This window comes from Setaria italica, chromosome V, assembly GCF_000263155.2.
Source record: "Setaria italica strain Yugu1 chromosome V, Setaria_italica_v2.0, whole genome shotgun sequence".
NCBI lineage: Eukaryota > Viridiplantae > Streptophyta > Magnoliopsida > Poales > Poaceae > Setaria > Setaria italica.
Window position 1 is genome coordinate 14,630,572 of NC_028454.1, and position 25,681 is coordinate 14,656,252.

Consider the following 25,681-nt stretch of genomic DNA (forward strand, 5'->3'; position numbering starts at 1 on the left):
CCCGCTTCCCGTCCCACTCCTGGCTGTCCCGCTCCCGCTTCCATTCCCGGTGAAAAAATATAGGACGGGATATGATTAAGGGATTTTTCCGCATGTTCCCGTCCGTTTTCATCGCTACCAAGCCGCTCACGCCGAAGCTGCAGTAGCAGCAGCCGCCGCTCAGGTCGCGTGCTGCTGCTGTCGCCAAGGCCCCCAGCCATCGAGCAGCGGACAGCCACCGCGGCTATACAGGCGAGCCACTGCCGCATGCCGCTTGACGTTTGCGAGCAGCAGCGCGACAGGCAAGGAAGGCCTGCAAGGCCATGCTACAGAGCCTCCCGCTGACGCCACCAGCGGTTGGAGGCCCAGCCGCCGGACCCAACTGCCGCAATCTGGGCCCCCATAGGACACCAGCGGACGCGGAACACAAAGATCCGGTTGCGAGACGAGCGGATCCAGCCTCCCTGGACATGTGTCCGTTGGTCCCTCACACAGCTCGAGCTCCGGCGAAACACGACGAGCACCACCACCGGGCATAAGCAAGAACATAAAAGGAACAAAGAATGAAGGGAGGGTGAGAGGAGTGTGCACGATGCCGCTAGGCGCCAGCACCGGCCGCCACACCACCGGCGGCGGCAGCGACGGCGGCCACGCACCGGATGTGGCGGAGGTGCTTTTTGGGATCACGGTGTCGCCTCCCGGGCCGCTCGAGTGAGTGTCGCGACACGGGAGTCGGGGGGACTGGTGCTTCCCTCTATAAACGTCTATGGATCGACTGAGGGGCTGTTTGGTTCCAGGGTGTTAAAGTTTAACACCCGTCACATCGGATGTTTGGATACTAATTAGAAGTATTAAACATAGGTTAATTACAAAATTAATTGCACAGATGGAGTGTAATTCGCGAGACGAATCTATTAAGCCTAATTAGTCCATGATTTGACAATGTGGTGCTACAGTAATCATTTGTTAATGATGGATTAATTAGGCTTAATAGATTCGTCTCGCGAATTAGCACAGGGTTCTACAATTAATTTTATAATTAGCTCATATTTAGTTCTCCTAATTAGCATCCGAACATCCGATGTGACACTATTAAAGTTTAGCACCTCGTATCCAAACATCCCCTGAGCATGTAGATAGGGATGCAAGTGGTATCCAAAGTATTTGTTGGCTGAGCTAATTATTAATTACGTGGCATGGTATTATAGTTCATTTCTTTCCATAAGCTAAATACATGGCACACCATTTAGATCATTTTAGCAAATTTGGGGTCAAAGCTATTAAAATAAAGAGTTAAATACACCGGCGGTCCTTGAACTTGTCACATTGTGCCAAATAGGTACATCAACTCTGAAAATGCATTTTTGGATTCTCAAACTTGCTAATCGTGCCAAATAGGTCCAAATCTTTGCTAATCATGCCGACTTGTTCTAATCCCTCTCGCCATCCCTATCATCCCCCGCCCCTCCCACTCACACTCCCCATGCACCTCTCTTTCCTCTCCCTCTCTTTCTTCTATCCTCTTCTCTCTCTCGCTCAAATCCTCGATGGTCGCCCTGCTTTTCGCCACTGCAAGCTGCTTGCCCCAGCGCCTCCACGCGTCGGCCTCCTCTGCACCGGTCGCCACCGCGCCTCCCCCGCCAGACCCTCCTCCTCCTCACCGTCCTCCACCCCCGATTGGACCCCATGCATGAGAGCCATCGCGGCCACCGCTTTGCCCCCGCTAGTAGCCTGCGCCATCCTCCTCCTCTCCCCTCGCTTCCCTCCTCCGATCCCGTGCCCCCAGTCCATCATGAATTCCTCGCCGTCCTCCTCCCCACCTCGCGGCTACCACTCTAGGGACGCCGCTAACCTACAGCCTCACGACGGTGGCGGCTGGCGGGGAGGGCGCCGCGACGATGGCGGCGGTGGAGGTGAGGGCAACCGTATCGACACCCTTGGTTCGTCATCGTCATCCTCCTCTAGTGGCTACCATTCCATGCCTACCGCGACCGCGCGGCAATGGCAGCTGATGGGGAGGGCGTGGCGACGATGGCTGACAAGATGGGTACAGTGGCGGAAACGGGAGCTTCGTCGTCCTTCTCCTCCTCTAGCGGTTATCACTCCATGGTCTCGTCGTGGTAGGCGCCGTCAGCCATCGATGAGATGTGTCGGCCACAACAGTGATGCCCGTCACGCCGGAGATGGCGAGTAGCGGCTGCAGGAGGGATAGGACGAGCGCTGCCACCACGAGCGCGTCATCGGGGAGCGTCGCGGCTCCGGCCCTGGACAGCACAAGGCGCGCGACGGAGGTGCCGGCGAGGAGCGCCGTCAGCGCGGGCGCCGCAAGCCAGTAGAGTTGTAGTGTTAGTGGGTGCACCACTACGCAGAAGCGCTTCTCATGTGTCGAGCCCCACGCTGGAGCCGGAGTTGGGGAGGTCGCAGGGGCGAACGAAGCAGGGGGCCTATCCCGGAGCTCCGCTGGCGCCACCAGATGGGGAGGAAGGTGGCGGCGCGGCGAGGATCGGCGGGGTGGAGCCGCGGGGGGGAGGGGTAGCGTGGAGGGGCGGCGCTAGGGTGGTCGGCGGCACGGGAGAGGGAGCATCGGCGGCCGCGCGCAGGGAGGGAGTAGAGGCCAGTGGGGAGGAGAGAGAGAAAGAGAGAGAGAATGGGAGGGAGGAAGGTCCATGTCAGCGTTAATAGGGATGAAGAGAGGGATCAGAAGAGAGAAATGCGTTTTAGAGTAGATTTGAACCTATTTGGCACGATTAGCAAGTTTGGGGACCCAAAAATACGTTTTTAGAGTTGATATACCTATTTGGCACAGTGTGACAAGTTCAAGGGCCACTGGTGCATCTCACTCTAAAATAAACAAGTTGAACTTGCATCCATACATGTACATATTTGAATAAATCACCATAAGTGCATCATTATCAATGGGCAGATTACTAATGGTTAAATAAATAGCTACTCCCTCCGTCTCAAATTATAGGTTGTTTTAGCTTTTGTAGATTCATAGTTCTTGCCATACATCTAGACATAGGGTATATCTAAGTGCATAGCAAAATCTATGCATCTAGAAAAGTCAAACCTGGGATGAAGGGAGTATATTAATAAGGACACAAGACGTACATGAGGTTTGATCTTACCAGAGGTACACTATCACCTGCACCAACCATACAAGCAGGAAATCTTGTCTTTATAATGTCATATAGTCATAACATTGAAATAATAACTTTGCTAATATTTAATCATCCAGAAAAAATTATCTCAAAATCACAACTACCACTACTTACCTCATAATAGCAAGACAATGTGGGTCTGTTCACTGTTGATCTAATGGCTTAAAAATGACTTAAAAAGTAATAAAATCTGGGTTACTTGGACGTTAGGCATCCATGAAAAAAACGAAACTTCTAAATAGCTCATTTGGTATCAATTTACTATGTTTTTACTCATGATTTATTTTGGTATCATAGCTCGATTAGTTAGGATCCTCGTGTGACTACATTCTTCCTACTTTGATTCGTGTCCAAGACTCGGCATGGACGCTGCTGGCTTTTCCTCCAGAATTGAATTCTTAGTAGAATATAGTACATCTAGGTAAACCTCAAGATTTAACTCTTTTAGTGCAAGTGTTTTTCTGTGAACCCACTTTACCCCCGTGCAAATCCATGTCGTTCATACAATTGCATAGATCTTAGATTGGGTTTATTACTTTTAATTAATTTCGGGTAATAATTATTATATCTTGTGGCTGCACGGTCGCGCAGTGAACGATGGTGGTACTACTATAGAACATGCCGGCCAATTAATGCACGGCGGGAAATGGATGCGACTCTCCGTCTGCACTCTGCAGACCTTCAAATGTCATTTTCGTTGGTTCAGGAAAAGAACCAAGCCGGTTGGAACAATTTAGGGGTCTAATTGATGTGAACTCGTGCAAAAATCACTTTCAGCAAAGGAAGCAAAACACTTGTGAGTTTGTGACCGTCGGCTCCTGGAAAGCTATGCTACTGTGGTGCAATTTTTTTCCTCAGCCCGCCGTCTTCTCCATCTTTCGATCAGGTGCGGCAATTAAGAAACTAATTTTAGTTAAAACATGGTGAAAGCTTGGCAAATAAAAGTAGCGACAAGGTATCTTGGCAGAACATGTTCTCCGCTGATACAAGTCCATTGGAATTATTCCAAACTCAGCCACAACAAAAGTTCAAAACAACTAAACAAGTACACTAGTATAAAAGGCGCTGACTCATTCCAGATTCCGAGAATTCTAAAATTTATTTGTCCCTTTAGACTCCACAAGTTCACAATACAACATTCATTTAAGGAGACTTATAAAGATGATTTTTGTTGGGGAACACCCAAACAACAGTAAGAAAATTATGACGAACGAAGATGATGGTAGTTCAAACAAACGTTACAGTGGCTGTCCTACCAATGATTCGTGTCCTTAGGGGGGACGGTTCGCCTCCCTTTATAGAGTCATAAAGTTACATTTCCGTATCCCTGTTATACCCATACCCAACCACTACATCCTAAGAATATTCCGTACAAGACAGTAACTTGGTTCTCATCCAAGACGTCGCTGTCACGGTAAAATTACATATCCAACCTCATACTAGACTCCTATTACAGAGCCGTCCTGCTACAAAGTGGTTCCGGGGTCACCTTAACTGTCTTCTTCTTCATTTGTAAGCTTCGTTGAGACCGAGCAGCCTTCAGTAGACTTTCCACCTTCTTTGGTCGAAGCCAGTTGACTTCGACTTCTGGTTATGGAGTCTTCACGAAGCCGAAACGCTGGGAGCTCCGTGGGAGGTTTAACTTCGCGAGTCTTTTCCTGCAAAACAACAAAGTGGACACCTTCGTGATAGCTAACTTCGGTCATTTGTTAACTTTGTAAGGAGGGGGGAAGTGATGAGGTTAGAATCGGTCCAGAGGAAAAGGTCCCCGCTAGCGCCGTTCAGGGTGTGTTGTGGGGCGGTCCCCAACAGTAGCCCCTTCGTGGGCGAGGTCCGAGGCACCGTCGACCGATCCCGCGAGAAGTCCAAAAACGCCCCCAAAACGTCACCCTGAAGGGCGGCGTGGGCCGAGGCATTTTACCGTTATGTGAGGGTATCAAGGTCATTTTCTATGTGGCGGTTGATGTTTCGAGGCGGTTTTTACCGTGCCTATATAAGGTTTGCCGGGGGGGCAGGCCATTTTTTACGCTGTCGTTTTCGAGCTGCGCTTTTTGCCACTTTTGCCTTCGTTGCGTGTCTTCGTTCTGCTTTGTTGGCTCCGTTTTCTTGGTGGGGTGTTGACTTCATTTTTGCGGCAATTAGCATCAGGTAGAGCTGTAGGCGATGTCTACGGAGGAGTTGGCTCTTCAGGTTGCCCCTGGTGGTGGAGGTAGCCCTGCCTCGCAGTCAGTGTCTGCGAGCAGTGGTGAGTCTGAGGGGAAGAGGTCAAAGAAACGGATCTATACGAAGGATGGCCTGGTTTCGGCAGAAGAGGGATCTTCGGGGAGCAGTTCGCCAGATTGGTCCTCTGACGGTGGTGAAGGCGAAGGTGGACAAGGGCAAACCTCGAAAGGTACAGGGGGAACCGAGGTTCATGCCGTATCCTCGGACGAGGAAGAAGTTGGGGAGGAGGATGCCGAGGTTGAAGTGAGGCCCGAGGCATCCGTCGGGGGGAAGGTTCCGTGCGTCCCTACTCTTTATTTTGGGCGCTCCCAGGTGACCTCGCAAGACATTGCATTTTTTGAGGAGAGCCACTTTTTCCCTAAGGGGATGGGCAGAGCCCCCGGGAGCGAGGCAGTTCCGACGCCTGAGGTCGGCGAGGCTGTTGTCTTTAGGGATCTGTTTACTGCGGGACTTCATTTTCCGTGCGACAGGTAGCTACCGGTTATATTGCATCGCTACCGTGTTAGGTTGCATCAGTTGACCCCCAATGCCATTGTGAACTCTCTAAGTTCTATTGGGTGCAGCGCACGTTTGGTGGAAGTGTTGATGTGGAGGGGTTCGCGAGGTTACATGAGCTTCACATTCAGAAGAAAAGAACTTATTCTGATGAGGGGTTTGCGAAAATCATTTTGGATGCTGCACCTTCGTGCCTCGTCGGAAGAATGATAAGAGGAATCTGCCGAGGGTAGATGTGGCGTCCCGCCCCCCGGGGCCGAGCCCGCTTACACCTGGCAGCTCTCTAGGATATCAAGAATTCCCTCACAGACCAACACAAGTCTTTTCTGCGCACTTTGTCCTCACTCGTGCACACCCGGGAAGAACTTCCCAGTCGGTCACCCATCCCAAAATTGCTCCAGGCCAAGCACGCTTAACCTCGGAGTTCTTTGAGGATGAGCTTCTGGAAAAGAAGTTGCAACTTGTTGGTATGAGTATTCTATCAATCCTATTAAGCCTTGGGCTAGGATGTCACATACTCACCCCCTTAGAAGACCGACGCCCTCGTCGGTCAACCCCAAGCCAGGAACGTCCCCTCTTGGCCACGTCCATGTGTCCAGTGCTAGCGCATGTGCCATGCTGTGTTACCACTCTGGGCCCACACCAGCCATGCACACCATGCCAGCGCAACTGCGACCGCACGCGCCCGTGAAACCGCGAGAGTCGGCTCTGATACCAACTATGGCGTCCCGCCCCCGGGGCCGGGCCCGCTTACACCTGGCAGCTCTCTAGGATATCAAGAATTCCCTCACAGACCAACACAAGTCTTTTCTGCGTACTTTGTTATCACTCGTGCGCACCCAGGAAGAACTTCCCAGTCGGTCACCCATCCCGAAATTGCTCCTAGGATATCAAGAATTCCCTCACAGACCAACACAAGTCTTTTCTGCGCACTTTGTCCTCACTCGTGCGCACCCAGGAAGAACTTCCTAGTCGGTCACCCATCCCGAAATTGCTCCGGGCCAAGCATGCTTAACCCCGGAGTTCTTTGAGGATGAGCTTCCGGAAAAGAAGTCGCAACTTGTTGGTATGAGTATTCTATCAATCCTATTAAGCCTTGGGCTAGGATGTCACAGTAGAGCTGACCTTCGTGCAGAGGAACAAGTGGGACGATGCGTGGCTGACGCATTGGTTTTATGTAAAGATTGAAATGGCCGATCTTGGCACTGGATTTCCATTCTATGCACAGTTTGGGCCGATAGACATGCTAACAACCCCTTCGTTCATCCAGACAGCCCTTGTGACGAAGTGCGAAGCTGCCTATAGGGTTGCTGGGCCCTTGATATCTGGGCGTGATCTTGTGGAGGAGTACGTCGCTGCCCGAGTGTGGCCTTTGTCTGCTGATTTTGCTAAACCCCTTGAGCTCGTTGAGAAGAAAGTGTCTTGGAGCGAGAAGACTGTGTCGTTCCCTTGTTTTGAGCTTAACAAGGACGAAGTTGGCGACTTGGACTTGTACATACAGTTAGTGGAAGATATGGCTTATGAGATTTTTGGTCCGGTGACCCCGCCCGAAAGGCGCTCTTTCGAGGCTGTTGTGAGACATGGGCGGCGTGTCAACAGGGTTTTTGACTTGCTTGACATCGCAGTGCCACCTCGTCCGAGGTTATGGGCAAGAGGCGCCGTCGGGGTGCCGGTGCTGAGCAGAGGAAGAAGGTGAAATTCGATTCTGCTCGCACGACGAAACCTGCTGTTGAGTCACAGGCAGCCGCCAAGGCGAAGCAAAAAACCCTTAGCTTGGAGGCGCAGAAGCGGAAAGATACTACCGTTGGAGCTTCGTCTGTTGACTTCAGTAGGCCGGCGTATGTTGTGCCTGTTTCTATGCATCCTCCTACGGATGCGCCTTCGTCCGCGGGTCCTGCCGTTCAGACTAAAAAGAGGGGTAACAAACCTCGCTTTGCATGTGTTGTTGTGCCGGGTGCTAAGGCCGAAGTGCCTTCTGGGACCAGCAACAAGGTTGCACCTTCTTCCTCAGGCGCAAGGGCTCTGGGTGTGCAGTCTATTTTAGCTGCAAATGACAAACATGAGGAGAGGGTAGTTGTTGAGAAGGTGAAGCTTGTGGACGCGTTTTCGTCTGATCCTAAAGGTGCTAGTGCCGAGGCTGTTAGATCCGGTAAGCATGTAGAGGTGGTTTTGCCGAAGCTTCGGTTTTTTGATTGCGGGCGGGCTTTGGCATCATTTTTGAAGGATTTGGAGGCTACTATGGGGGAGGTTGGCGAGGTTAGCTGTGAGGATCATGTAAGGCTGAAAGTTAAATGTTATGATGTAGGTGAGAGATTGCTGGCTGGTCTGCAAGGGCTTAATGAAGGCCTGGGCTTGAGTGGACGCACGGAGGTTCTAGCGACGTGCGCCGAAGGTAGGGTCTATAATCCACATAACCTAATTTTGGACTGGGGGAAGGGAGGTGAGAATTGCAAGCGCTGTGCAGATACCGGAGGTTCAAGGAGGATGGAGAGAACAAGTGCGATGGCTTCGGGTAAAGAGATTGTTCCGATCACCGTCGAGACGCGGGGGTACGAAGGTAATGGCTTCTTGTGAGTGATCATTTTTCGTGGACTTTGTTGCTATTGTGGTGTACTTATAATTGTATGCTTGACCCGCAGATTTTCAACAATCTGTAAGGTTGATGAGCTCGGAGGAGCTTTTGAGCTTGGAGGCTAACCTTGTAAAGAAGGTATGACTACTAGTCGATTTGTTGGTGCGTGCGAGGTTTATTAGCTTTACTGTGTCTGCTGCGACTTGGTCTGATGTTTTGTGTTTGGGCTTTGCAAATGTCTTACTCGTCCATGGTTACGAGGGATAGGCTTGTCAAAAGCGAGAAGTCAGCTGCAGAACTTGCAAAGAAAGTGGCTTCACTTGAAGCGACTATTGCAGCTATGTCCCTGGAGGTGAAGAAGGTCAAAGTCGAGAATGCGGAGTTGAAAGAGGACTCTCGCAGACTTGGTGAAAATTACGAGGCTAGGGGCGAGGAGCTTGAGCGCTTGTCAGCAGAAGTGGTAGATCTTGAACTGCTGATTAAAGAGAAAGACAAGACTATCGAAGATTTGCGCGAAGGTGCCAAACGAGACAGTGCGGTTATATCGGGCTTGAAAGCTAAGATTGGCCAGATGGAGCCCGAGCTAGAAACGAGGGCAAAACTTCTGAGCCAGATAGAGGCTACGTTAAGGGAGAGGTTCGAAAAGGTTCACGAAGCTTATAAAAACTCCCTTGGTGTGTTTGGCGCTGAGCCTGATGATTACCCACTGGACGAAGGATGCGAGCGCATGTTCGAGTGGCTGCTGGACGAGGTTAAGAGTCTTCCCGAGGTTCTTGAGGGCCTGAATGACTACTCCGCTGTGTTTTGCCTAGAGAGCGCCCTTCACTTGCTGGAGCAACAAGGATGTGAGCATATGAATAATATTTCCGAAGACAATTATGTTGCGTCGGCTGCCCAAGATATTAGATGCGCTCCGAAGTCTTCCGTTGTGGAGAATGCAAAAAAGAATTTGTTCGAGCGCATATGGTCATCGTCTGGGCAAGAGTATGTGAAGAAGCTGGCTTGTGAGCGATTAGCTCAGCTTCGTTCGCAGCCTAGCGTTACTAATGAAGAGGGGGATGTTGCGGAGTAGATCTTTTTACTTATGGACTTGTTTTTTTATCTTTTGTTTTTATGTAAAAATGACGAGGTCAGATACTTTTAATTGTGCATGAAGTTACGTCTTATGAAATGTTTGTGTGCATGTGTATCTTGGTTAAAATGCTGTAGTTTAACTGCGTTTATTCATGGGCCAACCGCCAGTTTAGATAAGTCGAAGCTGGGTTGCCGTGTGGGGCAACCTGCTGACTTAGTTGTTGCGAGAGCTGGTTGATACAGCGACTTGCGATCGCTTCAACTATAACTGTATGCGTTGCTGGGTGTGGTGACTTCATGTGAGGTTGGTGTGGTGACTTACTTTTGGAAGCGGGTGTGCTTGAAAGTGTTTTCGAAAAATGTCACCCCCCCTTTTGCGACATTGCGAGAGAGAGAGAGGTTAGATAACTTGAGCTTGTGGGCTCTTCTCTTGCGAGGTCGCAGAGACTTTCCGCGTTTTTTCGAAAAAAACGTTGTTGAAGCCTTGCCGAGGCTGCATGCGAGAAGCTTGCTTGTGCGTGTTGGAGCGCGATTTTGCACAGTCCTGTTGTTTGTGTCCCAAACGAAAAAGTTCCTCCGCGGATTGGCGCGAGGTCGCGTAACTTGTTGTTGGTTTTTCGAATGAGAGACTCCTTCGTGCACTGGCGCGAGGTCGCGCAACTTGTTGTTGCTTTCTTACACGAAAAACTCCTCCGCGTACTAGTGCGAGGTCACGCAACTTGTTGTTGCTTCTCAATCGAAAAACTCCTCCACGCACTAGCGCGAGGTCACGCAACTTGTTGTTGCTTCTTAATCGAAAATCTCCTCCGCATACTAGCGCAAGGTTACGCAACTTGTTGTTGCTTCTCAAACAAAAAATATTCTTAGGGGAAAACTTTTTCCTTTCTTTGTGGGAAAAGGTGTACATGGATCTGCCTCGTTAAAAACCTTGCCTCCGTTATGGAGCCCCTAGCAAGGAAAAGAGTGCAACCTAGACTCTATGACCTTACAAACGAGGTAAGCTTAAAAGAAAGAAAGGGAAAAATTACTTTGTTGCCTTCGGCACTGCTTATAGTTCCGCAGGCCGAAGGTAACGTGTACAGTTATGGGTAGTATTTTCGCAAACTGTCGATGTTCCACGTATGTGGGAGAGCGTTTCCTTGTTGATCCGTGAGATGGAAGGAGCGTTTCCTTGTTGATCTGTTTTTTGGCATGCTTCGCAGCTTCGTACAAGCAGGTGTGCGTCCGTGTGGACTAATGGCCAGTAGAACCCTTGACGGATTGCTTTTCCTACCAGGGCTCTTGAGCCAATGTGAGCTCCACAGAAACCGTCGTGTATTTCTTTGAGCAGTTCACTGCCTGTTTCGTAGTCGATGCATCGAAGCCATGGTGTTGAGATGCCTGTTTTGTATAGCTGGCCCTCAATGATTGCGTAGCCCCTTGCTCTTTGCTTTAGGCGTGCGCATTCAGCTTCGTTTTGAGGTTCAAAATGGCCTCTGAGGAAGGCCATTATGCTTGTGCGCCAATCGTAACGCTGGATGGCGTTGATGGTGGCCGGGTCTTCTTGTTTGATTGATGGCGAAGTTATGACTTCGTAAAATGTATCTGGCGGAATTGGCTCGCCTTCTGCTGCTACCTTTGCGAGCTTGTCAGCTTCGTCATTTTGTGCTCTTGGTATGTTTGTGACATCAAACCCTTTAAAATGTTTTTCCATGGCTCGGACTGCCTGGAGGTATTTGGCAAGCTCTGGCTCTTTGGCTTCGCTATCCTCCTCGATGTGATCACGGATTACCTTCGAATCCGTTCTGATGACGAATGTTTGCTGCCCTATGGCTTTCATTTTTCTTAAGGCCAGGAGCAATCCTTCGTATTCTGTGGTGTTGTTGGTTGACTTCGCAGTTGGTGGGAAATCTAGCCTCGCTGCGTACTTGATTCTGACGCCTGTTGGTGAGGTGATCACTGCTGCGACACCTGCTCCTCTACGGCACCAAGCACCATCACAGTGGACGACCCATGGCGTTTCTAGCTGCTTTGGTTCTTGCTTAGGCGAGGTCCAGTCAGCGATGAAGTCAGCCAGCACTTGGGATTTTATAGCCGTGCGCCTTTCAAAATCGACGACGAACTCCGAGAGCTCAGACGCCCATTTGGCGATGCGGCTAGAAGCTTCTCTGTTTGAGAACAGGTCATGGAGAGGTTGGCTGGTTACCACGACTATTTTATGCCCCTCAAAGTAATGTCGTAGCTTTTGTGCTGCCATGACAACCGCATATGCGATTTTTTCTAACTCAGAGTAATGCATCTTTGAACCACTCAATGCCTCGGATGCGAAGTAAACTGGTATCTGCTTGATTTTGCCTTCGATTTCTTTCTCTTGGATCAACGCAGCACTAACAGCTGTTGCTGAGGCTGATACGTAAAGCAGCAGTGGTGACTTGGGCTCCGGTGGGCATAGCTACGTCATGGAATGCAGGTACGCCTTGAGGTCTTGGAATGCTCTGCTTTGCTCGTGTCCCCATTCAAATATTTTGGAGCTTCGGAGCGTTTTGAAGAAGGGGAGGCTTCGTTCTGCTGCTCTCGGAATAAAACGGTTTAGGGCTGCGATTCTGCCGGTGAGCCGTTGTACCTGCTTGACTGATGTTGGCTCTGACATGTTGGCTAGTGCAGTGATTTTGTCTAGGTTGGCCTCGATGCCCTTCGTGGTTACCAAGCAGCCTAAGATTTTTCCCCTTTGGACTCCGAATACGCATTTGTTTGGATTTAGCTTCAAATTGGCTGACCTCAGGTTAGCGAATGTTTCTGTGAGGTCCATGGTATGGTTGCTTCGTTTAGCGCTCTTTACGATGATGTCGTCTACATAGGCCAAAATATTGCGCCGAAGCTGGTTGTCCAGGACTGTTGCTGTCATTCTTGAGAATGTTTGGCCTGCGTTTTTTAGCCCCTCTGGCATACGGACGAAACAGAATGTTCCGAAGGGTGTCACGAAACTTGTTTTGCTTTCGTCTTCTTTTTTGATTCTGATCTGGTGGTACCCTGAGAAGAGGTCAAGTAGCGAGAGCATTTCACTATTTGCAGCGTCATCTACCACCTTGTCAATTCTTTCGAGAGGGTAGTCATCTTTTGGGCAGGCTTTGTTGAGGTCTGTGAAGTCTATGCACATTCTCCATTTGCTATTTTTCTTTTTAACTGGTATTGTGTTGGCTAGCCAGTCGGGGTACTGGATTCGTCTGATTACGTTGGCTTCGAGTAGCCTGTCAACTTCGGCCTTTACTGCTTGGACCTTCTCGTCGGACATTTTTCTTAGCTTCTATTTCTTTGGTCTAGCTCCTTGCTTGATGTCGAGGCTGTGCTCAATGATTTCCCTATCCACTCCCTTTAGATCACTTGCGGACCAAGCGAAGATGTCTTTGTTCTTGTTGAGGCATTCGACGAGGTCACGCTCTTCATCTGGGTTGAGATTCGCCCCAATTGTTACGAATCTGTCTGTGATGTACCCGTCTAGGAGTACCCGCTTTGTTTCACCGTCCGCACTAATTTTTACCTTCTCTTTATCTCTCTTAGGCTCGTCGTGGGCCTTTTGCTTTGCTAGGCTTTCGGCTTCGTTTGACGAGGCTAGATGGTGGACGTTATTTTGGCCCGGGGCTACCCCTTTTTCTATGTTCCTTGCCATTTGCTGATCACCGTACACCGTTATGACCCCTTTGAGGGCGGGTACTTTCATGCACAGGTACAACTGCCTGATTGTTGCGTCCATTTTGGTGATGAAGCCACGGCCGAGTATTGCGTTGTAGGGATAATGCATTTCCACTACGTCGAAGGTGATGTGTTCTGTCCTCGCATTATCACGGTCCCCGAACGAAACTGGGAGGGCGATTTTTCCCAAGGCCTTCACTGGCTTTCCGCCGAAGCCAAGGAGGAGGACATCAGCTGGGTCGAGTGTGTTCATGTCAATATTCATTTCTCTGAATGCATTTGCGAAGAGAATGTCCGCAGAGCTGCCTGTGTCTACCAGGACTTTCCCCACTGTCCAGCCTACTATCAGTGCTTTGATGACCATCGCATCATTATGTGAGGTTGTCTTAAGGTTGAAATCTTCTCCGGTGAAGGTTATGGGCATGTGCGCCCATTCTGGCTTTGCTGGAGGTCCATCGGGAATGATCACGTTGATATCTCTGAAGTAGTTCCGTCTTTGCCTCTTGCTTTCAAACTCTAGCGAGGAGTCCCCGGTGATTGGCATTATCATCCCGAAGGTGGGCAAGGAATTTTGGCTTGGGCATTATGGCTGGCATGCTTGGGGGTGGAGGTAGAGTTTCTTGGGGCTTCTAAGGCGGGTTGGGATTGGGGTGGTGTGGAATTGCTTGGTGGTAGGGCTGTATGTGTGTGGGAAGAGGCCAATTCATCGGTTGCGGGAAGTTGGCGAAGCTGGGTTGATTGTGGTAGAAGGTTGGGTGTGGGTAAAAAGCTGTGTGGTTTATTGTTTTGGGCGTCTGCGCGGCTGCCTTCGCAGCTTCTTCCGCAGCTTTTCTCTCGTCTTCCTTCTTTTTGGGGCACCACTCTGTGTTGTGGTGATTCTGATGGCCATGGTTGACACAGTAAAATGACTTTGGTTGTCTGCCTTGACCTCGTCCTCTGGCAGAGTGGCCCCCTCTTTGGGTGCTGTTGTTTTGATTTTGGCTCTGGCTTTAGTTTTGGCTTCCCTCGATGTTCATGATACGGTTTTGGTTTTGGTTTGGGTTTTGGGGTTTGTTGTAAGGCGAAGGTTGCCAGCTTCGGTTTTGGTTTGTTTGTCTCTCTTTGTTGCGTTCCGCCACTCTTCTGCGGTGGTCCTCGTCGGACCTGATGTATTCATCAAGTTTCCTAAAGAGGGCAGTCATGGTTTTAGGCTCCTTCCTTGACAGTTTTGACGCTGTTGGGCCGGGGGTTAAGCTCGCGATGCAAGCGGATATTGCTACAGATTCCTCAATGTGCGGTGCTTGAGAACGAAGTTGAACGTATCTTCTTACATATTCTGCAAGTGGTTCCTTGTCCTTTTGCTTGCACTGAAAGAGGTCTGCCTGGGCCGTGTGGGGGTGGTGGAAACCCTGGAAATTTTGGGTGACCTTTGTCTTGAGATCGTGACAGCTGATCACCGTGTGTGGAGGGAGCAGCGAATACCAATTTAGCGTCGCGCCCTCGTAGGCAATTATGAAGGATTTGGCGAGGACGACATCATCCCCTCCGGCCGAAGCTACTGCGGCTTCGTAACTCATTAAGAATTGCCGTGGGTCGGTGCGCCTGTTGAATTTGGGCAAGGTGGTTGGTTTGTAAGTTGTTGGCCATGGTGCAGTTTGTAGCCCTATTGAGAGCGGTGAAGTTGTGTCGACCACAAGGGACACCCCTGGTGAGTGGCGCTGGGTGCCTTGGCCGAAGTTGAGGCTGGGTTGAAGCTGTGCTTGATCGACAGTGGGACTTTGATAAAAATAGGTTGCGGCCTGGTTTGCATTCTTGAGCAGCCTTTCGAGCTCTGCGACTTCTTTCTGTAGTGCTTCTAGTTGCCGCCTGGCTTCATTCAACTTTGATAGCCTGGCCGCAGCCTCTCTCTGGTGTTGCACTTGTTGTGCCAACTATTCCTTTTTTCTTTTGACCTCTTCTATCTCTCGGAGAACTGAATCTAGTTCATTGTCCAGGCTGGATGGGCTAGTAGCTTCGGGTGTTGCGGGCTGGTGGGCATCAATGCGGTTGGCAGCTTCGTTGGCCACAGGTTGGTGGCTTTGGTGGTTGACTTTGTTTGCGGGCTGGTTGCTCATTGCCTTGGCTCTCAGGACTTGCTCGACTCTTGCAAGACGCTCTGCCTTGTCGGGGAGGACTTGATGTGTGGCTTCGGGGGCCGTGAGCTGGTTGGCTTCTTCTGTGTTGTCTTCCCTCTGAGCTGCGGGTCTCTTTTTGCGTTGTGGTGGCATCGTGGGCTGTTTAACGAGTTAAACCACGGTGGGCGCCAAATGTTGGGGAACACCCAAACAACAGTAAGAAAATTATGACGAACGAAGATGACGGTAGTTCAAACAAACGTTACAGTGGCTGTCCTACCAATGATTCGTGTCCTTAGGGGGGACGGTTCGCCTCCCTTTATAGAGTCATAAAGTTACATTTCCGCATCCCCGTTATACCCATACCCAACCACTACATCCTAAGAATATTCCGTACAAGACAGTAACTTGGTTCTCATCCAAGACGTCGCTGTCACGGTAAAATTACATATCCAACCTCATACTAGACTCCTATTACAGAGCCGTCCTGCTATAAAGTGGTTTCGGGGTCACCTTGACTGTCTTTTTCTTCATTTGTAAGCTTCGTTGAGACCGAGCAGCCTTCAGTAGACTTTCCACCTTCTTTGGTCGAAGCCAGTTGACTTCGACTTCTGGTCATGGAGTCTTCACGAAGCCGAAACGCTGGGAGCTCCGCGGGGGGTTTAACTTCGCGAGTCTTTTCCTGCAAAACAACAAAGTGGACACCTTCGTGATAGCTAACTTCGGTCATTTGTTAACTTTGTAAGGAGGGGGAAAGTGATGAGGTTAGAATCGGTCTAGAGGAAAATGTCCCCGCTAGCGCCGTTCAGGGTGTGTTGTGGGGCGGTCCCCAACAATTTTAAATGAACTCTCCTTTGTATCCACAGTTAGATTTCTCAGTATGGATAGCTCTCATTTTTTTTCCAACCATTCTAAAATTGATCTTAAATGAATATATTTAGCTTTTTTCTTTTCAAAATTGCAAATAATAAAAAGATATGGTTTCTCTCCTGCAATAAGTCCTTTAAAGGTCATACATATAACCACTTCAGCAAGCTGAGGAAGATAATGCTCAACTGTTGCATCATAGTTGATCAGTACCTTAATCACAATATGTGTCATAGTCGGTCAGTATATTAATTATAAATATTGTATTACACGTGTTCCACGCATTGACTGCTGTGGTTCGCCGCATAGACTCGCATGGTGTTTTTGTGTGTGGCCAGTAGGGGGTAAGTACAATACTTCAAAATTAATACTTTTCACACTCTTCTCATAACGAGATGGTTTCTACTCTTTGACCCTCACTTTGATTGATTATGTTTTGCTTTTTCACCATCAAACGAAAAGGAATTATTCGAAATTCCAATAACCCCATGAATTTGGTTCAGGACCTAACAAAGACAGTAGCATTATCCTTCTGTTGTGGCGACCAAAGACTGCAGAGAAAAGGAACTGCATATCTTTTGGGCTAATGCCTTTTGACTAGAGAATAGTGGACAGTGGAAAGATAGGATTTATTCCGAATTTGCATGCTGACGCTACTGATCACTAAAAAAAGGGCAAAAGAGACGATATTATTCCATTGTGGGATTATTCATTGCAAAATATATGTGTTGGGTGAAAGGGAGCTGCCTGCCCTCTTACTTGCATAGCTCTCTCCTGCGATGTAGAAGTCATCGTTCTTGTACTGAGGGAACCTATTCAACAAATTTTCTAATAAGGTTTAGGTGTCCTCGGCTGCATCATTTAGAATTTCAGTTAACAAGCAAGAACATCTCAAACGTGATACTTTGTTCAGTAAAGATCATGAGAATGAAAAGATCAATACTGACAAAGAGATCATCAATGTTTTCTAGTTCAGAGGTTTTGTGTATGAAAAGCCAACGCCAATAGGTAACTCCAAGAATAGCAGACTGGACTCTAGTGATATAAAAAAAAAGAGTAACAATCTACTGGCAACTTTCTGAAGCAGTGAACTCATGAGTTATACTGGTTAGAGCAGTGAACTCGGAGGGTCGTGAAACCCCATTGCCAGTCCACGTTCGAAGCCTGGTGGTTACCCCTTCTTAAGACAAAGCCCATGGGCGTCTCCCCCTGAGATCGAGTTCTTTTAGAGCAGCTCCAGCGCTGCGTCGACTGCTATTGTCCACCGAAGTCTGAATGGAACTTTGGTTCCGTCCTCGCAGTGTAGACGTCGATTGAAACTTTGGTTCGTGGGACCCGCTTTGCGTAAAAGAAATATAAATCCCCTGCCACCGTCCTTGCTTGCACAAACTGAAGGATAAGTCCGCCGCTGCCCATGTGCTAGATATTCTATTTTATTCGCTGAGTTCGAATGCTATCCCGTAGTCGATTTCTGCTCTGACAAACACGATTCGACCTTCACTGTGTGTTCTATGCGGTCTTTTTGCCACCCCGGTTCGATTATTTTGCACACTGGAGCTGCTCTTAGAAGCAGTGAAGTTGAGCTTCACTTTCTCAAAGGACCACGAAAATATTTGGTAGCAAACACCAGTCCATGGACAAACATTGCCTCAGATTTTTTTTTCCCAGATTAAATGCAAGAGAAGTGAATTCTAAGCCTTTTTTTTAAACGTAAAGGGGCAGGAGCACTGCCACATCATATAAGGAGAGAGATGAGTGAACCGTTTACATAAATAAGATTACATGATGAAATATAAACTCCGATCTCATAGCTCTAAGATGCACTATGCTGCTCCTAGTCGATACTCAGCGTGCCACAGGCCTTCTGTCAAGTCGAATTTCTTCTTTGATGAAGAAGAAAACTTGGAACTCAGAGCACTGAATTCCATCGAAAATCCTCCTATTACACTCTTTCCATAGATTCCATGCCGTGTAAATGAGAAACACTGTTGTTGCTCATCTCTTTTCCTTCGTGGCCGCATTGATGGATGAACACCACCATGTCTGAAGCTCTGAACCGGCCAATGGCACAGTAACCATATCAATTGCCCAGTCACTGACCTTCTGCCAAACTTGCAACGCGAATGGACATTGGAGACATAGATGTGTAGCAGTTTCAGGCTCCACCTGGCAGAGAGGGCAGACAGGGTTGCATGGCCAGTTTTGTGCAAGAAGCCTGTCAGCGGTTAAGATCCTGTTTTGCAGCAGTAGCCAAGCGAAAACCTGTGTTTGCCCTTAGTTTGCACCCTCCAGATAGCTGCCGGTTGGAATGTGCAATAGGATCCTCTGAACTGAGCTAGATACGCTGTCTTGACACTATACTCTCCGTTTGCAGACCATCTCCAGGCAATTGCATCAGGCTGATCATTTAGAGTTATGTTCTGAACTAGAAACTCTGCCATTTCTGTAACTGAATTCATTCTCCAGAGCCCTCTAGTCCATTTCTGCTCAGTGATCTCCTCATGGACTGTCTTATGCTTTCTCCACGCAAGATTGTAGAGAGTTGGGGTGATGTCTCTTGGAGCCTTGCCATCCAACCAGGAGGAATTCCAAAACTGCGCTGTGTGGCCATTGCCAATTGTAACTACTGTGCTGACTCTGAAGATTTGCAGATCAACTTCATTAACAGGTGCATCGCCTGTAGCTGAAGTTCTGTCCGGTTCTCGCCACTGGTACCATACCCACCTTAGCCTCAGTGCTCAGCTAAAAAACTCCAGATTCAAGGGGCCCAATCCTCCTAGTTTCTTTGGCTTCATCACATTGATCCATCTGACAAGGCAATGTCCTCCATTGGCTTCATCTGCTCCTTTCCAGAGGAAGTTCCTCCTAATTTTATCAATTTGCTTGATTGTCCATTTCTTTGGAGCAAACACAGTGAGGAAGTATGTTGGGATTGCTGAGAGGACTGTGTTTACCAAAGTTAGCTTGCCTGCTTTATTGAGTAGCCTACCTTTCCAAGTTGGTAACCTGGAGACAACTTTATCGATCAATGGTTGTACATCTACTCGTCTTAGGGCCCTTGTGTGTAAAGGCAATCCTAAATATGTGCATGGGAAGGATTTCACGAGGCACTGGAAGTTCTGCACCACTTCTTCCAAATTGAGGCCATTGCATTGGATGGGGTAAATTACACTTTTAGTTCTGTTGGTGATGAGAAGCCAGCCCAAAGTCATCAAGGATATCACTAATTACTTTCATTTCCTCATTGTCTGCCTTTAGGAAAATGGGCACATCGTCGACATACAAGCTGAGCCTTGCCCTGGTTGATCTGTGTTGAATTGGGGTTAGGTGCCCTTGTGTTTCTGCAACCTGAAACATTCTGTGCAGTGGTTCCATGGCTAGAAGGAAGAGAACGGGGCTGAGGATCCCCCTAACGTAGCCTAATTCTATGCCTAAACCATTTCCCTCTTGCTCCATTGAGAAGTACTGAGGTGGTTGTAGTGGACAGGTGGTTGTAGTGGACAGTAAGATTGTAATCCATTCCCTCCATCTAGGCCCAAAATCCATTTGATGCAAAATCTCCATCAAGTAATCTCACCTGACGCTGTCAAAAGCCTTTTTGATATCAAGCTTCAGAAAAATTGTTGCTTTCTTTGCACGGTGCAGATTCTTGAGGAACCACAAGCATGGAAATTTCTAAGAAAAGGACCATCACCTGGTTTGGTACACGCTTACATTTCTCGAGGAACCACAAGCATGGAAATTGAACTACATGCTTATACGGCAATAAGAAACAACTTAGGTGAGTAAATCAATGAATTTTCATTCTCGTCGAAAACAGAACAGGCAGCAAGAAAGTTCATAAAAACATGCATGGAGATGCAACTGTTATAGGTTTAATTTTATTAGTAGCAGCATTACTGATGGGACTTGTGGAGGTAATATAGCATTCGTGTAGAAGAAGAATGAGTGAGACTGGCTGACCTTTATTCCACGATTTTTTTTAAGTCTAAACCTGTTCCATTGCATTAACAAGGAGAGGTGCCTGCTGCTATGTAGCCGACAGATGAGCAAGCAGGGCCTGAAGATTGAAGTTCAGTTAAATGACAGTGCAAGGTATGCGAATTTTAAATTGAAGAGAAATACATAAGGAAAAAACAATGAGTTTTGTCAAGAATTGGGCAAGCATTTAATTAAGAAGAAAAAACAATGGCTTCTAGACACATACTGATTAACTTCGATTCCTTCTTTAGAAAAGATCATATCATAGATAAAACAAGAAAATAAATTCTAATAAAAAAGGCCATCAACAAAAGCCAATGTTCTAGTGTTTCTCCCAATATTTTGGATGGACAAGGTTCGGTTTTTTTTTTGGAAAAAAAAAGCAACAGAAATGCATTGGACACATTTGGACTCTACTCATAACGCTTAAACACTAATGTGTCCAAATGTGGCCATCAGAAATGCCCTAGTGAGTGGAGTCCAATACGGCTCTGTGAACTAAAGATGGAGAAAAGACCAAAAAATACCATTGCACATTTGCATAAGCCAGCTAGAGAACAGCAGCAGTCTTGAGCCTTGAGGTAGTTTGACAATTGACACTAGCATCATGCAAGTACGTTACCGTGGGGGCAAATATTGTGAGCCAAGCCAATGAAACCTAGCCAATATCTGCGTTGATCTTTATTTGCAGCTATCTCAGCGAAACTAGCTAGAAAGTACTTCACTTTTCGGAGAAGTGCTCTTCTGTTGATTTAGGGGGTGTTTGGATACGAGGTGTTAAACTTTAACAGTGTCACATCGGATGTTCGATGCTAATTAGAAGAACTAAACATGAGCTAATTATAAAACTAATTGCAGAACCCTGTGCTAATTCGCGAGACGAATCTATTAAGCCTAATTAATCCATCATTAGCAATTGGTTACTGTAGCACCACATTGTCAAATCATGGACTAATTAGGCTTAATAGGTTCGTCTCGTGAATTACACTCCATCTGTGCAATTAGTTTTGTAATTAACCTATATTTAATACTCCTAATTAGCATCAAACATCTGATGTGACATGTGTTAAACTTTAACACATGGTTGCCCTTACATTGGCCCATGATAATGTGAGGATAAACTTCTCACTCTCCAAGCAGCAGCGAACGCTGGTCTAAAAGGAATAAAATATGGAGGTGCAGCAGCAGCCGAGCAAATCAATGCACAAGCGTGTAAACTGGATGCCCAAGAGAGATTTTGAGAAATGTCATTTTTGTTCGATCCAGCAAAAGCACGCCAGTTGAGATAATTTTGAGGTCAGATTGATGTGAGCATTTGCAACTGCAAAATCAATCCTGATTAAGTTAATATTTAGCAATGCATAATCACCATCTGAAATCATCAGATCTCTCTACGTTTAGACGTCAGATCATCTCTCTCTATGTTAAGGCACGAGATGCACTCATGAGCTGAAAACAACAAGAGATTTCCAGTAAAAGAGAAACTTTAATCATGACAAGATGCAGAACAAAGGATCTACAGACTTGAATTAGAAGCTACACAAGCATAAAACCAAGCCTCATGCTTTCCCCTCATACATGAAGTTCTGGAGGCTGTTAACCAACATCAGCGGTATACACCAACTACCACGATGAACACTGGACTCTTGTTTCAGCTGCTACAAGACCTACCCACAGATGTCCTAATGCTACAACCATTTACCAACGACCCACAACCACAGCATGGGCCGTGCTGACTATCGCTTCGATGGTGGCCTCCCATCATCATCATCGTCACCATCGTCATCTCCATCATCTTCGTCGTCACCTGATCTCTTCCTCTTCGCAGAGGACTGTGCCTTCACAGAATCCTCAACGTCATCGGCATCATCTTCTTCGTCAATCTCATCCTCGGCAGCTTCACCGTTTTCTTCTGGCTCGAAGTCACTAGAGTGCTCTTCATCTTCAGCTCGACCAAGGGGCTGGACCAGATACTCAGTTCCCAGTTCCTCCTGCAAAAATTTCAACCAGTGTGAGCCCCATAGTCCAGATCTCACAAGGACATGAAAGCAAGCAGCTTCATCTTTTTTAAAGATTTTTTTGTGAAGTTTTAAAGATATAGTCCAATCAAAATCCTTATTGTCAAATAAGTTAAGGGATCAGACTGACGTGCAATTTTTCATCACATACATAAATCCATAAAAGGATATCTGAAATGAATTGTTCATCATTTCCCAAAAGCAGCATAGTATAAGTTTGGCCCACATCGAACTTCCCAAGGAAAAACCAACCAGAAAACTTAATATGTCTAGATTCAACAAAAGATGCGCGCATATGTATATTAAGCTCAGATCTAAAGAGTATGGGATCAGACTGACGTGCAATTTTTCATCATATACATAAATCCATAGAAGGATATCTGAAATAAAAATGAATTGTTCATCACTTCCCAAATACAGCACAATATAAAGTAAGTTTAGCCCACATCAAACCTCAAGGAAAAAGCAACCAGAAAACTTTTTTTTTGAAGAAAGCAGCCAGAAAACTTAAGAAACATGTCTAGATTCAACAAAAGATGTGCACATATGTATATTAGGCTCAGATCTACAGAGTTGGGATCAGACTGACGTGCAAGGTATAATCAAGAGGTAGATAACATTTATCACCCTCAGAAACAACCTCTGGAATATGTTCTCGTCATTTCTCCACAAGAGCATGGAGGATAAGATGCTCTCACACTCTTTGAGCACATATTCTAAAGCACTGGATAGCAACAAATTTTTTCCATTTGACCAGGAATTAGGCCACTTGAAACAAAGCTTTGTTTTTAAAAAGGGGAAAACAGAGCAAGTGCTTTTTGATCAGAACGGCAAATCAGTTTTTTTTTGCAGCACTGGGAGAAGCTATGGCTCATCCTCAGAAACAGCCTCTGATAGATAACATCATGTCCAAAAGCACAGCAGAAGCCACAAGAAAATATTAATGATAATTTCCAATCACATAGATGTAATGGACTCATAGTTATGCTAGTATTAGGCAAATAGTGCTTTTGATCAGAACGGCAAATCAGTTCTTTTGCAGCACTCGGAGAGCTCTTGGCTCACCTCAGAAACAGCCTCTGATAAAATTCATCATCTCCAAAAGCACAAGGTTGAGCCCAAAGATAACCCTAGCAAATAATTTCCAGTTCCACATAGTTAAGCAAACCACAGATCCCCAAAGATAATCCTAGTAAATAATTTCCAGTTCCACATGGTTAAGCAAACCACATATCTATAAGGCTACTTGGTTAAACGTCTCCATATAGTTAGATCTCCCGCAGCCCAGATATTCAGAGTCAAAATTCCAAGCTTGAAACCCTGAACAAACTGCTCGAGCCAGATCCTCAAACAAAATTTTGAAAGATTAGCCTCAGCTACATGCTCAATTGCTCATGAAACAAATCAGGCAAAAAAACGCTACAAAATCTTATTTGGGAGGAAAACGCTACAAAATCTGTTCTTTCATGAACAGAGCAAGATGGATCTGAGGTTTTTTTTTTTTTGCGGAATCAATAGCAGCAACGAATCAACAACCAAAAAAAATGCATACCGAAGCAACAGCGCACAGATCTATCAGCATGAAACGAGACTTAACATATTAACAATAATTTAAGACAGTAAAGATGAAAATTTTACGAAATCAAGAAGGGAATTATACCTCCTGCTCGTCTTCACCATCGACCTCGTCGTCGTCGTCGTCGTCGTCGTCATCGTCATCGTCGTCGTCGTCGCCACCCTCCGCCTCCCCGGCGTCGTCGTCGTCGTCATCCTCGTCGGAGATCTCCACGACGCCCGCCGCCTCCTTCTCCTCCCCGTCTATCTCCTCTTCGTCATCCTCCTCCTCGCCCTCTCCCTCGTCCTCCTCGTCACCGTCTTCCTCCCCATCTACTGCCTCCTCCCCGTCTTCCCCCTCAACCTCCTCCTTCTCCTCCTCCTCGCCGTCCACCACCTCCTCCACATCAACCACCTCCGCAGCCTTCTTGGCCGCCGCCGCCTTCTTGCGGGCCATCTCGGCCGCCCGTTCGTCCGCCTCCACCTCCACCTCCGGCTTCATATCGAAGCACAGGAATTCTTGCGGCGAAATCGGATTTGTTTGGGTTGGTGTTGTGGTGGTGGAAAATTTGGGGCAAATTTTGGCGAATTTGTAAGCGGGCGGGGACGAACAGGGGGCGGGGGAGGGCTGGGTTTGGGCTGATGGGCTCCAGAAGATCTTGGCCGTTCGAGACAAGAACAGGCACGCGGATCGGTGACGTGGCGTACGATCGGACGGCTGCGGGGGCTTTGTTCGTGCAGGTGCTTTGTTCGTGCAGGGTGCGGAGTCTGGACGGGTCGGGAGAACGGCTAGGGCTGATGTCAGCGTGAGAAAGATTCTCTTTTTTTTTCTATCCTGGGTAAAAAAAATACAGCAGTATATTTGCGGTCCTGATGTATTCCGTATGTGGGCCTGCCAACTTACAGTTATACTTGTACTCTGTCTCCTCCCTATCACAAACAATGTTCTTTTTTATACAATTTAGTTCTCTGGAAATTACTTTCCCCACCAATTTTTTATATATACAACTGTAGTCTATAATTTTTTTTGTAAAGTATAGTATTCTAAATATATATTTTAGGAAATATATATTATATCATGTGGCAATAAAAGGACATGGATATATTATGATTCTCAAAAGATTGTAATATTTATTGGTACGAGGTTTTTATTTCTTTTAGATTTGAAATCTTTTTATTTGCTATAAACTATGAATGTATATTATTTTAGAGATTAAAAAATACCATACTTTTGTAAAATATTTTGGTTTTGAAAATGAGATGTTTTAATGGAATAAACCTTGTAGTTTTGAAGAAAATGTGTTGCTAAAAACTGTAGTATTTTGGTCTCAAAATTTCTATTCCAAACCATTCTTTTCTAAACCATAGCTTTGCATGTCTATTACTTCTAAAACTACAATTGCATATATTCAAACATGTTTTTAAATGATTTTTTTTTTGAGTTTGTGCTAGAATGGCCCGAAATGGTCGAATGGAACATTTTAGGTCTGATGTGTTCTCGCGTGTGTCAGGAAAAATAAAGAAAAAAAATCTAATCTCACATGCTTATCATATAAATTGAGATTATGCTTGAAATTAAGTGTCTCCAGATGCTCGTAGGGATAAGGTGTTTGGTGCATGCATTTAGGGTTGAGTGCGGATGTTTGTGCATATGAGTGCTTTCATCGGTATTATGTTTCATAAAATTTGAGATTATGCTAAAACTAAGTTTACATCTCAATTCGAACTAAGCGTAGCTCAGCTGGTAAAATTCATTGTGGTCGAACTTGCCCACCAGAGTTCGAGTTCTCGACTCAGCACTGGTGCTCGCATTTTCTTGGATTTATTCCAGGATTTAACCGGCACTATACTTTCAGTGGTAGGCGACGAGCTCGTCGACAACGAGGCGTCAGTGGTGACTTCGTTAATCTCGAGGATTTGCCGGCTCGATCTTTCGGAGGTGCTCATAGGGGTAGGGTTGCATGCGTGTGTTCGTAGGAACGAGTGCGCATGCGT

General features: G+C 47.0%; 1 protein-coding gene across 1 annotated transcript; it reads right to left on the minus strand.

The window, feature by feature from the left end:
- Positions 1–21,580: 21,580 nt before the first annotated feature.
- LOC101767216 (acidic leucine-rich nuclear phosphoprotein 32-related protein) lies at positions 21,581–24,260 on the minus strand. Its single transcript, XM_004968631.4, has 2 exons — positions 23,793–24,260; positions 21,581–22,105 (listed from the first exon to the last, which is right to left on the minus strand). Exons 1-2 carry the CDS (start codon positions 24,186–24,188, stop codon positions 21,851–21,853), a joined length of 651 nt encoding a protein of 216 aa, XP_004968688.1. The 5' UTR covers positions 24,189–24,260; the 3' UTR covers positions 21,581–21,850.
- Positions 24,261–25,681: the final 1,421 nt, after the last annotated feature.

Excerpts from the sequence above, each read along its gene's own strand:
- LOC101767216 (XM_004968631.4), bottom strand. The coding sequence starts at position 24,188 with ATGAAGCCGGAGGTGGAGGTGGAGGCGGACGAACGGGCGGCCGAGATG. Across the intron at positions 22,106-23,792 it reads ATGGTGAAGACGAGCAGGAG|GAGGAACTGGGAACTGAGTA; the intron begins GTATAATTCCCT and ends AAATTTTTGCAG.